The sequence below is a fragment of the Chiloscyllium plagiosum genome, unplaced genomic scaffold (assembly GCF_037043375.1).
Source record: "Chiloscyllium plagiosum isolate Xiang-an unplaced genomic scaffold, Cpla_swu_hap1 HiC_scaffold_13, whole genome shotgun sequence".
In the NCBI taxonomy this organism is placed as follows: domain Eukaryota; kingdom Metazoa; phylum Chordata; class Chondrichthyes; order Orectolobiformes; family Hemiscylliidae; genus Chiloscyllium; species Chiloscyllium plagiosum.
In genome coordinates, this window is record NW_028270151.1 from 60,990,719 (window position 1) to 61,005,960 (window position 15,242).

A 15,242-nucleotide genomic window follows, 5' to 3' on the forward strand; every position below is an offset into this window, starting at 1 on the left:
AACAGAAAACTACTGTTGTGATAGCTTTCGCTTACATTAGAAAATGATCACTTGGTCTCTTCGCAAAACCAGCATTCTTTCATTCATCAATCAGTACAGCAGCACTTCACAGGAGGCTCCACCCTATTAAAAATGTCAGCTAGAAAGGGGACGAAACGTATGCAAACCAACTTGCCAGGTTGGCGAACATGCCCACAACAACTGCAACTGGCAACCAAGCTACAAGTCTTTACACAACCCTCAAGTATTGTACTGTATTGTATAATAAGACATGATGCCACTGTATGAGTTCTTGGTCTCTTTGAGAGACCATGTAAATGCATTAAAGATAGTTCAGCAGAGGTTCACTGGGCTGATACCTAGACTAAGTGGGTTTTGTGTGATAAATTGTTGACTGGGCTTGATTTCACTGGAGTTTTAAGCAGTGCGGGATGAAATTTACTGTGGAAAAGAATATGAAAGATATAGGAAGTAGCGAAATAGATGGTGACAACTTGCAAAATGTCCATGTTACAGAGGAGGAAGTGCTGGAGATCTTGAAATGGGGAAAGGTGGATAAATCCCAGGACCTGATCAGGTATACCCTAGAACTTTGTGGGAAGCTAAGGAAGTGATTGCTGGGCCTATTGCTGAGATATTCGTATCATCTATAGTCACACGCAAGGCGCCGGAAGACCGGAGGCTGGCTAACGTGGTGCCACTGTTTAAGAAAGGTGGTAAGGACAAGCCAGGGAACTATAGACCGGTGAGCCTGATGTTGGTGATGGGCAAGTAGTTGGAGAGAATCCTGAGGGACAGGATGTACATGTATTTGGAAAGGCAAAGACTGATTAGGGATAGTCAATATGGCTTTGTGTGTGGGAAATCATGTCTCACAAACTTGATTGAGTTTTTTGAAGAAGTTGTAACAAAGACGACTGATGAGGGCACAGCAGTTGATGTGATCTATATGGACTTCAGTACTGCATTTGACAAGACTCCCCATGGGAGACTGGTTAGAAAGGTTAGATCTCAGAATAAAGGGAGAACTAGCCATTTGGATACAGAACTGGCTCAAAGGTAGAAGACAGAGGGTGGTAGTGGAGGGTTGTTTTTCAGACTGGAGAGCTGTGACCAGTGGAGTGCTTCAAGGATCGGTGCTGGGTCCTCTACTTTTTTGTCATTTACAAAAATGATTTGGATGTGAGCATAAGAGGCACAGTTTGTAAGTTTGCAGATGATACCAAAATTGAAGGAGTGGACAGCAAAGAGGGTTATCTCAGATTACAACTGGATCTTGATCAGATGGGCCAATGGGCTGAGATGTGGCAGATGGGAGTTTAATTCAGATAAATGTGAGGTGCTGCATTTTGGGAAAGCAAATCTTAGCAGGACTGAAACATATAATGGTAAGGTCCTGGGGAGTGTTGCTGAACAAAGAGATCTTGGAGTGCAGGTTCATAGCTCCTTGAAAGTGGAGTCGCAGGTAGATAGGATAGTGAAGGCGGCGTCTGGTATGCTTTTGTTCATTTGTCAGAGTATTGAGTACAGGAGTTGGAAGGTCATGTTGCAGCTGTACTGGACATTGGTTAGGCCACTGTTGGAATATTGTGTGCAATTCTGGTCTCCTTCCTATCGGAAGGATGTTGTGAAACTTGAAAGGGTTCAGAAGAGATTTACAAGGATGTTGCCAGAGTTGGAGGATTTGAGCTATGGGGAGAGGCTGAACAGGCTGAGGCTGTTTTCCCTGGAGCGTCAGAGGCTGAGGGGTGACCTTATAGAGGTTTACAAAATTATGAGGGGCATGGATAGAATAAATAGACAAAGTCTTTTTCCTGGGGTGGGGGAGTCCAGAACTAGAGGGCATAGGTTTAGGGTGAGAGGGGAAAGCTATAAAAGGGATCTAAGAGGCAACTTTTTCACGCAGAGGGTGGTATGTGTATGGATGAGTTGCCGGAGGATGTGGTGGAGGCTAGTACAATTGCAACATTTAAAAGGCATTTGGATGGGTAGATAAATAGGAAGTGTTTGGAGGGATATGGGCCAGTTGCTGGCAGGTGGGACTAGATTGTGTTGGGCTATCTGGTCAGCATGGACGGGTTGGACCGAGGGGTCTGTTTCCATGCTGGACATCACTATGACTCTGACATCCTGAATGGTCTTTAAAAGATGTGCAAGGATGATTCCTTTTAGAGTCAGAGATGTACAGCATGGAAACAGACCCTTCTGCCCAGTGGGCAAGTCTAGAACTGGGCACTTCATTTTAAAATTAGGGAGTGACCTTTTAAGACAGATGACATTTCTTTCACTCTGGGTTATGTAGCTTTGGAATCCAGCTTCAGAAGGCAATGTTTGTTAATAAAAAGACATATATAGATCCTTGTTGGAAAAGGAATCAAAGGTTAATGGGAGCATATGGAATTCAAAACACAGATCAGTCATGATCTTACTGAAAGGTGGAGCAGACTTGAGGGGCAGAATGACCTCTGTTCTTAATTCATATGCTCATTTGTATCTTTCAAGTGTGTTCTCAAGCTTAGTTAAAGGTTTATAATGGATTTACCACACATATCAATGTATAACAGGCTGCGTTATGTGCACTTTATCTGCATAACGCCATCAATTAACAATACCAAATTAATCCAATTGCTGCAAAGCCTATAAATACAAAGTGGCATGGATTACAGTTTAGGGTGAAGAATAACCATATACTCACTTCCCAAGTCCGATAAATGGGAAAATGGCCACATAATAACAAACACAGATGATGAATATCAGCCAGAGGGATAAAGGGAAATCTTTCACATCTTTTAGTTTCACAACATCACCTGGAAAGATTTTTGAAAAATCTGATGTTATAAAGTAATTTACTATGTCAATTTTAAAACAGTCCTGTTAACTGATTGCACATCACCTTAAAGTTATCATGCTACAGACTATTTGACAAGATTGCTGAAAGAGCAATTTTTCAAGCCTATCTTCATATTGTTACAAGATTAATCATTTGATGGTGTTGTGTCTTAACCGAGTACCAGTTTGTTCCATATATTTCAGTGGATAGCAGATACCTCAGTGCAGTTAGGCAGCTGGGATGGCATATTTGAATAGACACTGGGACCCAGTCTGGTCAACCCTGTGGAATTCAATCTAAGCAAGTGTAATTGAATGGCTGGGTGGCCAGCAGGTGGGATTCTGTTGCTTGACATTTCATTGCAGGCAGAAGGAAGAGGACCTCAAAGCAGAGTTGTAGCTGCTGAAGGGCAAACGCCTTGCAGGTTAGGAGCTAGAGTTTCACATGTGGTAGACATGTGAATTAAGAGACAATGTAAATGCATTAGAGACAGTTCAGCAAAGGTTTACTGGACTGATACCTGGACTAAGTGGGTTTTCTTATGGGGATAAATTGTCGACTGGGCTTGCTTTCACTGGAGTTTTAAGAAGTGAGGGATGACATGATTGGAGTCGGAGGTTCTGACTGGTCTTTAAAAGACGTGTAAAGGATGCTTCGCCTTGTGGGCAAGTCTAGAACTAGCTTCATTTTAGAATTAGGGACTGACTTTTTAAAAGGCAGAAATGACATTTTTTCACTCTAGGTTATGTGGCTTTGGAATCCAGCCTCAGAAGGCAATGGAACCAGGACTTTGAGTTCATGTCACACTACAGGTGACCCCATTGCACTATACACAGACATTCTTACACACACACACACACACTCCGATAGACCCCCTCTCATACGCTCACACAACTTGCCACACTCTCTCACGCCCCCCCCCCCACTCACAAACTTATACCCCTTTACACACACACAAGCACTCATAACACCCCCCCCAACACAAACACACCCACATGCACGCATGCAGGTATAAGTGTGTGCGGTGAATTTGTACTAGCAGAACTACATTTTATTTTGCTCAAAAACTGCACGAATCCATGTAAGATCCTGTAAATCTGTTTAAGACTAGAATCAGTCTGACAATTATAGCACAGACAGTCTCACATAGGGCAGCTCACACCTCAAGTGCATTATCTTAAATGCAGACAAGATACTAATTGTTAAAGTTCACTTGAGAATGTAAGTTTTAAAAAAGTTCTGCAATTTACCTATGTAAGTCTGAAACCAACATGTTCATTCTAAAAGATGAATGACTTAACCAATCCAGGTTTTTTTTTCCAATATATAATTTCAGTTACATCAAACTGTAAACATTTGCTAGAAATTCTGTGTCTTAGGGCCTGAAGTAGGAGCAGGGCTCCGAAAGCTAGTGCTTCCAAATAAACCTGTTGGACTATAACCTGGTGTTGTGTAATTTTTAAACTTTGTGCAACCCATAAGTGATTTTTTTTTTAAAAACTGTTTACAAAAACAGTACAGATAGAAATCCAAATTACAATATGCAAAAAAACTGAGCACTTTTATTCACGCAAAATTTAAATAAACATACACTGTGGGATAAGCATGCTAAAAGATCATGCTAAAAGCGTTGGTCAAGTATTTCGATATTGCAAATTCTATTGCATACACCTACTAACTGGAACTGGAAGATAGAATCTGAGATTAGACTTCAACTTCAAAAGAAACTTCCAACCTTTTCTTCCCTGTAAAAATTCCAATAAAAAAGGAAAAATCTACTAATGAGCAGTTCCTGCAGGCCACAAAAAGCTAAGTTACATTATGGATCTAATTCTCTTGAACGTGATGCCAGCACTCGAAAAACAGCAGTAGTATTCTACAGAAGAATGATATTTTATTCACACAGAACTAAGTGTTGGGTCAAAGTGCAAAGCATTGTCTGAATACTGCTTTATCAATTTATCCCCAAAGAAACATTGGGAATATGTTTAGATTGGTTGTCTACAACTGTAAATGCTCAGATATCTCCGTTCTGGTTAATAAGGGGGCACTATCAAGTTCAACTGCGGATTTTGAATATTTAAAATGAGCAGCTTTTCAGTTATTAAACAGTTAACACAACAATAGTAACACGATTACTTGATCAAAATTAGAATATCATTGATAGCTGTAAAGTATAAGGTCCAACAATGTGTAGGTTGGGTGAATTGGCTGTCCTAAATTGCCCATAGTGTTAGGTGCATTAGTCAGAGGGAAATGTGTCTGGGTGGATTACTCTTCAGTGGGTCAGCATGGACTCGTTGGGACAAATGGCCTGTTTCCATACTGTTGGGAATCTAATCTAATGAATTATATTTCACTATCATTGCTATTGTTGACTTTTAACTACGTTCTGATGTCAATTTCAGTGTATTTTTCCGACAGGAAGAAATAACACCTTTGAACCAACCTGTTTTTCCTTGGTCTTTCTTTAAAATCCTCTTAGCTCTTTTGTCTAAGTAAGCAATGGCAAACGCACACAACAAGGAAAATACACATGTAGCCGCAGCTGTATGGAGAAAAGTTGAAAGCACTGATTAAGAATATAAAACCATACACCAATAGGAAACAGGAACAAATATAAAAACATAAATGGACTGAAAAGTCTGAGAAATGAATTAAATTGAACTTCTAACTAATCAAATATGATTAATCCTCTCTCTCATTTAAGGAACTTTACCATGCACAAAATGGCTGATACTATCATGAAGGTTCGAAATGTTTATTGCACATGAAAAATATATTGACGAGTACTGGAGAGCATGTCCTCTACAACTAATGGTATGGGATATTTAATACTCACTTGAGCTGACAAATTAAAAAGACTATCTAATGTCTAATTTGAATATCAGATCGTCTAAAGGTGCAGTGAAACACCTCCTGACCATCCACCTGAATGGTTCACACAGATCCTGAATGGAGCTTGCATTCGCACCTTTTGAGTTGGAACTAGTGCTGACAGACAAGTAAATGAAGGAGATGGCACGTAACATGCCACTATTTTGAAACAATTCACTATATCTGAAGAATGTTCTATACCTGAAAGGTTAATAATGTACTAAAATTCAAACCTTGCTGTAGTTCCCTTTTGAAAGGCAAAAAGGCACAAAATTTACCTAATAGATTTTCTACTTATGGTTTATTGAGCATAGATCAAAATGCCACTAAACCTCCAAATTTGTTGCCTTATCAAATCGGATTTTAAAAATAGATGTAATGATCAGACTAAGAGTATTAAGCTGTCCAACAAGATTGCAAATGTAAGGAAACAGGATGAGGAAAATAACCTTCTTGACCTTTGCTAATCTTACAAAAGGAAAATTGTACTGATAAAAAACAAATGAAGATCTTGTGAGTCAATGGAATCACCTATCTGCAATTCTTCTTTAAGCTAAAGATTATATTCAGTTTCTAAACTGCTATGCTTAGGCACAGTAAACTTACTGAGCTTCACTGACCCTCTGATATCCAAATAAATTCAAACTCTATGTCTGTTTATCAAAGTAATTTGACAAAGTAGATCTTCCAGGAATTGATTATTTGAGTACAACCAAGCCAAAGTAGCAAAGACAAAATAACTGTGGGCAAAATAAATTCCAGTTGTAGCCATGCTGGCTATATTATGATCAAAATGGGGGACCTGCACTCTTTCAAGTACCACTACTTCATAGGCCACAAAAATCTAATTGTTTTCCCAGTTTGCATTATGGTTCATTATATGCCTTCTCTATATCAGATTTAGAATAAGTAGATCCAACCAAGATTCTTTAAAAATATTACTAATTTATTCAGTATGACTGAAAACTAGATAACACAGTTTGCACAAAGTACAAATGCTTGCCCCCTCTAAATAACACATGTATACACACATACCAGGTTAAAGGGAAAATAGCTTTTGCATTGCCAAGGTTCACTCTGGAGGAGTATTACTGGTCAATAATTACTAGTTATCAGTGCTGGATACAGTATTGAAGTATAAAACACTCAGATGGCTGTTGGTCTGGTGTTCAGGTACACAAAGGACACCACACACCCAGGGAAGAACTTTCCTTCCTTGATGAGGTGTGGACATTGCTTTTAGTACAGGAGGCACTGGCATGCTATTGGGAGCAATGAACAATGAAGGCAATGGACTTGTCATTTTACGCCACCAGGCTACATCAATGCCACACCTGCAGGTTTTGCAGCAAACAGATTGCACATGCTTAAAGTATAGATTATGTTGAGTCATAAGGGGAGTGATCCATTGTGGTGTCAAGGGATACAATCACAGGCAGTCAAAGGGTTCATGCAACTCCAATCCAGGGTGTCAGCCATACTCAGTCAGGCACTTTGACCTCCCAGGGAATGAGCCACTAGAGTGTTGGTCAACTGTAAGCAGTCAGCAATTACAGGTAGTCAGCTAGGATGCTGAGAATATTTTCTGCGATGAGGAAAGTGGAAGGAAGGGCAGTTAGTGGTGACAGGAACAGGAGAGGTGATGAGATGTTCCTAGAGCAGAAAGTGCAGGGGGCAGAGAAGGTTAGTAGCATCAGAAGATGAGATGGGAGAGAGCCATAAAGTAGAAATGATGCATGCAATGGTGAGGCTTATGATTTGGAGTCTTGGTGAGATGAGTGTGCAATAGCAGACTCATTACAACAAGCGGTAATCTCCTGAAAACAAGGTGATATACAGAAGATAGTACATTCACCCTTGTAGAGCACAAAACATTAGCTGATGCTTCCTGTACTAATGGGTGATCATTTTAACATGGGATGCAACACTGGCACAGGCCATAATCCAGGTTCAGGTTCGCTGCGCCTGATGGCTGCTTTCTGCAGTCAGTTGGAAAAAGGATTTTCCTTCCCTTCCCTGCACTTTGCTTACTTGGCGAGGTATTCAGTGATAACATTCTCACACTGCAGTTTGTAGCATCCAAAGTAGTATGCTGCTGTGGTTTAAATGCTGTGAATGCCCTAGCAAGGGTGAGCACTTCATCTCTCCAGTCTCATGATTCCATGAGAAGAATGCCAAGGAGACTGAATAACCAATGGGGTGAATAATGAAATTCCTCATGAAAATAGTCCCTCTGAACAATGGTGGACCAGGCACCACAAATCTCACTTGACAAAATACTTCAAGTGAAAATACAGAAAATGTAGTTGGGGAACAGCAGCCTCTGGCATCATGTCAGGTACTCAGAACCTCAGATTTACAGTACAGGAGGCCATTCACCCCATTGTGCCTGTATGAGTTCAGTTACCTCATGCCAATCTCCTGCATTCTCATATTCAGGCATGCCATTGTTAACCAAGAAACCTATCCAAAAATCTTCTGGTCACGTTTAACAACAACACTAACATTTCACACCGGACACATAGCGAAAATGTTTCAGAACAGAGTCTGATGAGATGGACAGCCTTTCTCTCCAGCTGAAAACCAAATAAAACAAGCCAACGGGACCTCGTCAAACAAAACAGTCATAAAACACACAGGTCATTTTTGAGAAATGAGTCCAAGCAACTGCGATTGCCCAGATATATATTTCTTTTAAAAAGTCCCAATGTCCTTTCACTGTTCCCTTTAAAATCACAATACAAGTATTTCCACACAATCTAAAAACACAATTCTCACAATCCTTCAAATTTCAAGTCCTTAAAAAAAAAAGAAGTCTCATAACAGTACTAAAATAAAAATACAAACCTATCATGAGACTTATACCAAGCGTGCTGTGACCTACAGAGCCCATCATCTTCATTGCTCTTCCATAGATCCACCCCATAATGTTCATGTTCACAGTGCTACCCTGTAGAAAAGAGTAGTTAAACTTTGCAGATCTACTTCAATGAAAAATATTTTGAGCACATGCTTGCCATGCTTATTTTTCCTTTAATTTACAGTTGTCAAAACGTTACCCCCAAAGATAGACTCAACTACCTTAAATCCTTCTTTCTCTTAGAAAGGAAGTTAGACAGTTTATATGACATGTCCAATTATGGTTCTCTTAAAAACTGCATTTCTGCCATGAATTAATGAAGTTTATAAAATTCGGCGCTACAAAGTGTGATGACGCTGCTCCTTTAACAAGGTTGTGCTGTCCCTGGCTTTTCTTCCAGAGAGATTGTAAAAGCAGTGATTCCAAAAAGTCGAGATTTGAAGGGTTTTCGAGTCAATTTCAGTATAGCTAACAGATACTGCCTCAGGAAAAAGGCTTTCAAGTTTAAAACAAAACACTTGTACAATGAAAGGGGAGTGGCCAGTTTTCCCAGCTCAGCTTTTCTCTGGTTTGGTTTGGTTTGAGCAGGCAGTCATTTTGAAACTGTTGAATCCAAAGAAGCAAGTCCACGCTGATCCTCCCCCTCTCTGACATCTCTCCTCTAAGACCCTGCGTTTGATTTTTTTTCTGCCAAGGGGTGTTTTATGGGGATATCCTGGAATATCCACTTTACACCTGCTTAAAGCAACTAGCAAAGTTAGGGTCTGGACTACTTATTGGAAATGCTTTGAGGGGGTCTGGCCTGATACATAACAAAAATTATTGATTGAGTTGTTATTTGAACTTGCTAATTAAAAATAATGAAATCCAAGCAAATAACATTGGTTCAAATCCAAAACCCTGGAAAACAATTGCACTTCAGCATTTTTCTTTCTTTCTTTCTTTAATCCCTTCACCCAAATTTCATGAGAAGGAAGCCACATCTGGATACAGACTCTACACACAGCAATTATCAAATTTGATATTGTGAGAGAGTACATTATAGATTTTTTTAAAATTATCCAGAAAAACTTGTTTACATTTGCTCTTTTGAAGAGCTGTTCTATTTGGTATCTGTGATGCAGGAAGAAGTCTTCACTGATGTAAACAGCCATTAGGAAGTAATGCAAGTACAGCCTGGGGAAAAGTTAGGATGTCAAACCAAGGCTAATTCAGAAGAGTAATGAATAAGTCTCCAGCCAAATACACTGAAAAGAGGAAGGAATAAAAGCAAAGTAGTGCAGATGCTAAAAATCTGAAACAAAAATTTCCAAAGAAGAACCAGAACGGACTCAAAACATCAACCTTTTCTCTTTCAGCATGCCTATCCATTTCCTGCAAAGTGCATTGTGTTCAGGTACGTGTCAGTCCTTATTCTTTTCATAGAATTATAGTGTGGAAGCAGGCCACTTGGCCCATCGTGTCCATACCAACCCTCCAAACAACATCCCAGTCAACCCCACACCCTACCCTATAATCTGTTCTCTTTTGTTTGTGTTTCATTAGGTAATCTTGTAAATATATTCTGCTACATTTAAAACTAAGTGGTTGGACCAGCTGCATCACTCCTGGAATATCCAAATATAGACCTGCTTAAAACCACTATCAAAGTTAAGGCCTGGGTTACTTTGTTGAAATGCTTTGAGATGCATAACCCTTCTTTCCCCATGGTTAATCTACCTAACCTACATATCCCTGGACACAATGGGCAATTTACCATGAACAATCCACCTAAACTGCACATCTTTGGATTGTGGGAGAAAACCAGAACACCCAGAGGAAACCCACACTGACACGAGAAAGTGCAAACTCCACACAGATATTCACCAAAGGGTGGAATCAAACCCGGGTCTCTGGCACTTTAAGTCAGCAGTTCTACAGGCTGAGTCACTGCCTTATTTTACTAGCCTCCACACTATTATTAATGATTACTACTTCAGAACAGTAGGGTTACATCTCCTGAAGTACTTTTAGGAAGTCAAGAATGTTGGCAGCAGACATGCACCAAAATTAGATTAAACTACTGCAAGTGGGAAGCACAGTTAAAGAAACATTTCTCTTAACATAACAGGAGTAAAAAAAATGTAAATGGATACTGTATTGCCATTTTCTCATTCTTCCTCCTCGTCCTTATTTAATTCTCCCTTTGTTAAACTTGTATCCTTCATTAAAGTAGTTTGGTTAATTGTTTTACACAGCAATTCACTTTTGTATCACCAATAACGTAAGGTAGGTAAACATAATATATTGCTGCAGTCCAACTCGAGAAACACTTTTGGAAAAGTTAGCTTTCTGCCTTTTTTTACTTGCGCAGGATGATCTATAGGAATGCTGCTTATTTCACAAGATTTTAATAAGATTAATAGAACAATGATAAAACAAAAGTTGAAATTTATCTCAGGATCTCAAATACACTACTCATACCAGTCTGGCCATGCTTAGTTGCAGCCCAAATACAAGGTTTAGCTCTTTGCCTTTAAACCAGCTAACTGCATACGTGTTTTGTGCAACAGCAAGTGATTCCCCGCCAATTCTGCAAAAGAAAAAATGAAATGTGATTACATTACAATTACAAATCAATTTCACACAATTATGAAATAATATTGAGCAGAGGGCCTTTTTGATGGCATGTCAGTAATGGCATTGTGTAACAGAGCCATCTCAGATCAGTTAGGAAAAGTAAAAAAAATGAAATACTATATTCTAAATTAAACAGTGTCCAATTGTTAAATGTCAGTTGCATTCATTTGGTAGCTCTTAGAAGATCCAGCCCACTCCCAAAACTTGAACTCACTTTAAGTTTGGACTTTAAAATTAGCTTTGCTATGAAGTTAACCTTATTAACTTGGACCTTTAATTGTAAGATGCACTTTTTATGTGTATACACATTCCCGTGGACACTTGGGGACAAGCAGAAAGCCATATGATTGAAAAATCCATTCAGGGTCAAAAGGGAGAAGGGGCATGGAACAATCTAGCTCAGATTGAAATACTGGTAGGGAAGGAGGCTGAAACTCATGATGGGGGAATATTATTCTGTTTGGAGACAAAGATAAGGATTTTGATCCTTGAAGTGACAATGCTTTTAAAAAAAAGTACACTTCACTCATAACTGGATGTCAGACAGACAATCAGGCTGACAGCAAAGACACAGTGGAGGTGCAGGAAGAGAAATTCTACAGCAATAATTGTATGCCATCTGCACACATATGAAATCGGATATCATGACAAATGATAAGCAAAACTAGTGTGTAGATGAGAAATGGATTGGGGACAAGGAAAATACCTTGGTAATGGTGAGAGAGAGAGAGAGAGAGACCACTGATTACTTTTGAGAGGCAATAATTGAACCAAGAAACAACAAATTCACTCACCTGGTAGAGGAAATATAATGAGGATGGCGAGAACAAAAAATGTTGAAAGTTGGAGGAGGAATAGTGTACTATGGTCATTGTCACAAAATGACATTTGCAACTTTGCTTCGAGCCCATTTGCAGTTGTGACATGGCAGAAATATAATTGGAAAAGTTCAAACAGAACTGCAGGAGATGGGCACACATTTGGGAGGTGACAAAAAGTTCAAGAGCTTGAGAGAAATAGCTTGGAAATGCAATGATTGTTTGCAATTTGAGAGCAACTTCTAGTATAAAAAAAAATGATCAAATCTCAAGATATGGGGTCAGCCATTTTGGACCAGATGAGGAGAAAACTTCATCTGTATAATTCTCTGTAGAGATCTGTGGATGCACTGATGCTGATTTTATTTAAGGTAAGATCAATAAACCTTTGAGCCATCAAGAGATATGGGTGAGAAAGTGAAACTGACAAGCAGGCTCACGGTGCTGTGTGACCTAGTCACACTCCTGTTTTATTTATGTTCTTCATAGAATACAGTGCATCCTTATCCAGAAATCTTACAGTTCCAATCAGTTGTATTGCAGATGCTAATCAGAAATAATGGACCAGATTTTCCAGGATCTGTAATCTCACATACAGATTGCCATTCCACGCATCTTGTTTTTTTGAAAAAGAAAAGTAGCTCTGCGTTTCCAAGACGAGGTTCCAACCAAGGCTTGCAATGAAATGCAGAGCCATTCTTCCATTCTGACAGTTCTTTTGTAACACAGAACTGTCACTGGAAAGAACACTACATTCTCTTTTCACAGCAGTCAGCTGCCATATTCTGACAGTTAAAGGTCTTGACAGCTGCTGTCAAACTTTAAGTATAAGTGAGATTTCAGTTACTAGGAAGGCAGGGTGCCTGTGAGGTAAAAGGTAGAGTGCAAGGTGTCAATGTAAATGATGCAGTTCCAGAGGGATGTCAGAGTCGAGAACGTGTTAATGACCTGAGGATGGTATAGCTGAGGGTGAGAGGCAGTATGGAGTCAATTTTATATTAAATGATTTAAACTTTGCTGATACTTGATTTCATTGGAACCCTCCAAAGTTTCCCATTTAGATGAAGACTTTCCAGAGGTTCCCAGACACCGAGGAATGGATCGGCAGAAAATTCAATTGCCAGGCAATTACTTTAGGTTATCCTACAATGGGAATTCCACAGGTTCCCATGCACAACTCCCATCCTCTGACTGGTCAGAGGAAATCCAGGCCAATATCACTCAATGTAAGGACTTGGGACTATATAGCTATGATCTTTCATATGTTCAAGAAACAAAATATCAACAATGCCATTTCATTACTTTACGATCTCTTAATTGACAACTTGAGATAACCTGATCTGTACTAGTTTAATATTAATACCAGTTTTGAATAAGTGGATTGATACTAACATCAAAATACAATGGAAAGTTTTGTTATTTGCTAACCAATGTGGACAATGTAAGCTAAAGTATATTTAACTGGTTTTGCAGTACTTATTTGTAGAAAACAATCAACTCACCCAAAGACAAATCGCCCCAGCTCCATTAGCCAAAATGCATTCAACAGTGCTCCAGCAGCAACGATAACCTTAAAAATAACACACAAATTTAAATTGCTGACCATATGTATTTCTTCTCCTGCATGTGTTTCTATACATTGGAAAAGATGACAAAAATCCACAGAGTACTATCAACATACTCAACCTTTTCAATATCAATCTAAATACCTCCTAAAGTAGGTAGGTGGTGATCTCTGCACTGAGTTGTTTGTCATTTTGTTTCAAATTCTGGCACCCAGGAAATCAGAGCAATTATGTGCACATTACGATAAATCAGAAACATTACAATCTTCAGGACAAAGTGTGCATTTAAAGAATCCAAAAGATTGGTAAATTTCCTTTTACAGGTACACACACAAGTACCAATTTGCCATTTTGGCAAACAACCTCCATCTGTACTAAAAAAAGAGAGATCCCCACACAATTTCTTACAATTAAGCAAACAATGAAGAGTGTCACTAGTGAGGTGGTTTTATGCCATTTTGGCTTGAGGATGTGGATAGCTGCAAATACATGCTGAAAAAATGTGTTGCTGGAAAAGCGCAGCAGGTCAGGCAGCATCCAAGGAGCAGGAGAAAGCTGCAAATACATGTTTAGGCTCTGAGGTCTACACTGTTGGGTCATTTAAAATGATGGGAGAAAACTCTAGGAAATCTAGGCTCAATGCTCTTTTCTGCATAACAGAGCTGAAGGAAATGTAAAATGGGACGCTGGCTGAAATCCAAGACTGACAATTGTATTTTGCATATACAAACAGATTCCAGTATCAAAACAATCTGATTATCTCACACAGGAGGTCAGTCTCAGGAATGCAATACTTCCAGTACCATTGAGCATTTTATGAACAATTTCAGGCACACAGCAAATTTTTACTCACTTGTCCAACACAGACAAACAAACTGAAGATTATTGTTCCCAAGCTGCAAGAAATATTTAAAATGTTACAGGTGTAGCTTTCACATCATAATTCAGCTTGCTTTAAACAAAAATTAGTTGAATAATTTATGAAAAACAAAAAGGTGCAATTTTCTTTTGATGAGCTTACCGCACTCCAAATACTTTGTCTAGTAAAAACCCACCAAAAAAGCAGAGGATAACATTCGGCCAAGAATACCACGCATACAGTTGCATGAATTTGAAAGTATCAACTTTCATATCCTATTGAAAAAGAAAAGTATACAAAGTCAAATTTTCAAATACTGTAGCCAATTCTGAAATTTTACAGAACATGGCCAATTACAATGAATTAAAAATGAAATATGACTTACTTTTTATGATCATCTGATTTTAAATTGGTACATCACAAAACACAAGTCATTTGTCATAATAAGGGGACATGAGACTTTAATGAGGATTAAAATATTGTAGAAAGTTTATTTCTAATAAATAAGTTGCTTTTGATTTTACTGAAGAAAGCTAATAAAAGTCTCTGGTAAACAGCAGTAAAGAAAAGGAATTGACTAAAAAATTAAAGAACTGCAGATGCTAGAAATTAGAAACGAAATAAATTGCTGGAAAAGCTCAACAGATCTGGCAGCATCTGTGGAGAGAAATCAGAGTTAACATTTCAGGTCCAGTGACCCTTCCTCAGGAATGAATTAACTACTTTGCTGATATACAAAGATATTTACACTTTTGCATGGCTCATGGAGTAGTGGGGTTTGATTTCTAGCACATTGCTCCCAGTATTAACAAAA

At 38.9% G+C, this 15,242-nt stretch overlaps 1 protein-coding gene across 2 annotated transcripts in view; it reads right to left on the reverse strand.

Annotated features, from left to right (window-relative positions):
- mfsd1 (major facilitator superfamily domain containing 1) overlaps window positions 1-15,242 on the reverse strand; it is a 56,317-nt gene that overhangs the window by 29,938 nt on the left and 11,137 nt on the right. For both annotated transcript variants that reach the window (XM_043702125.2, XM_043702126.2), the window contains exons 3-9: window positions 14,591-14,703; window positions 14,423-14,465; window positions 13,507-13,574; window positions 11,031-11,139; window positions 8,555-8,657; window positions 5,280-5,378; window positions 2,696-2,807 (exon numbers count right to left, since the gene is read on the reverse strand). In XM_043702125.2, the coding sequence (XP_043558060.1) occupies window positions 2,696-2,807; window positions 5,280-5,378; window positions 8,555-8,657; window positions 11,031-11,139; window positions 13,507-13,574; window positions 14,423-14,465; window positions 14,591-14,703 (647 nt within the window). The remainder of the gene's footprint in view (window positions 1-2,695; window positions 2,808-5,279; window positions 5,379-8,554; window positions 8,658-11,030; window positions 11,140-13,506; window positions 13,575-14,422; window positions 14,466-14,590; window positions 14,704-15,242) is intronic.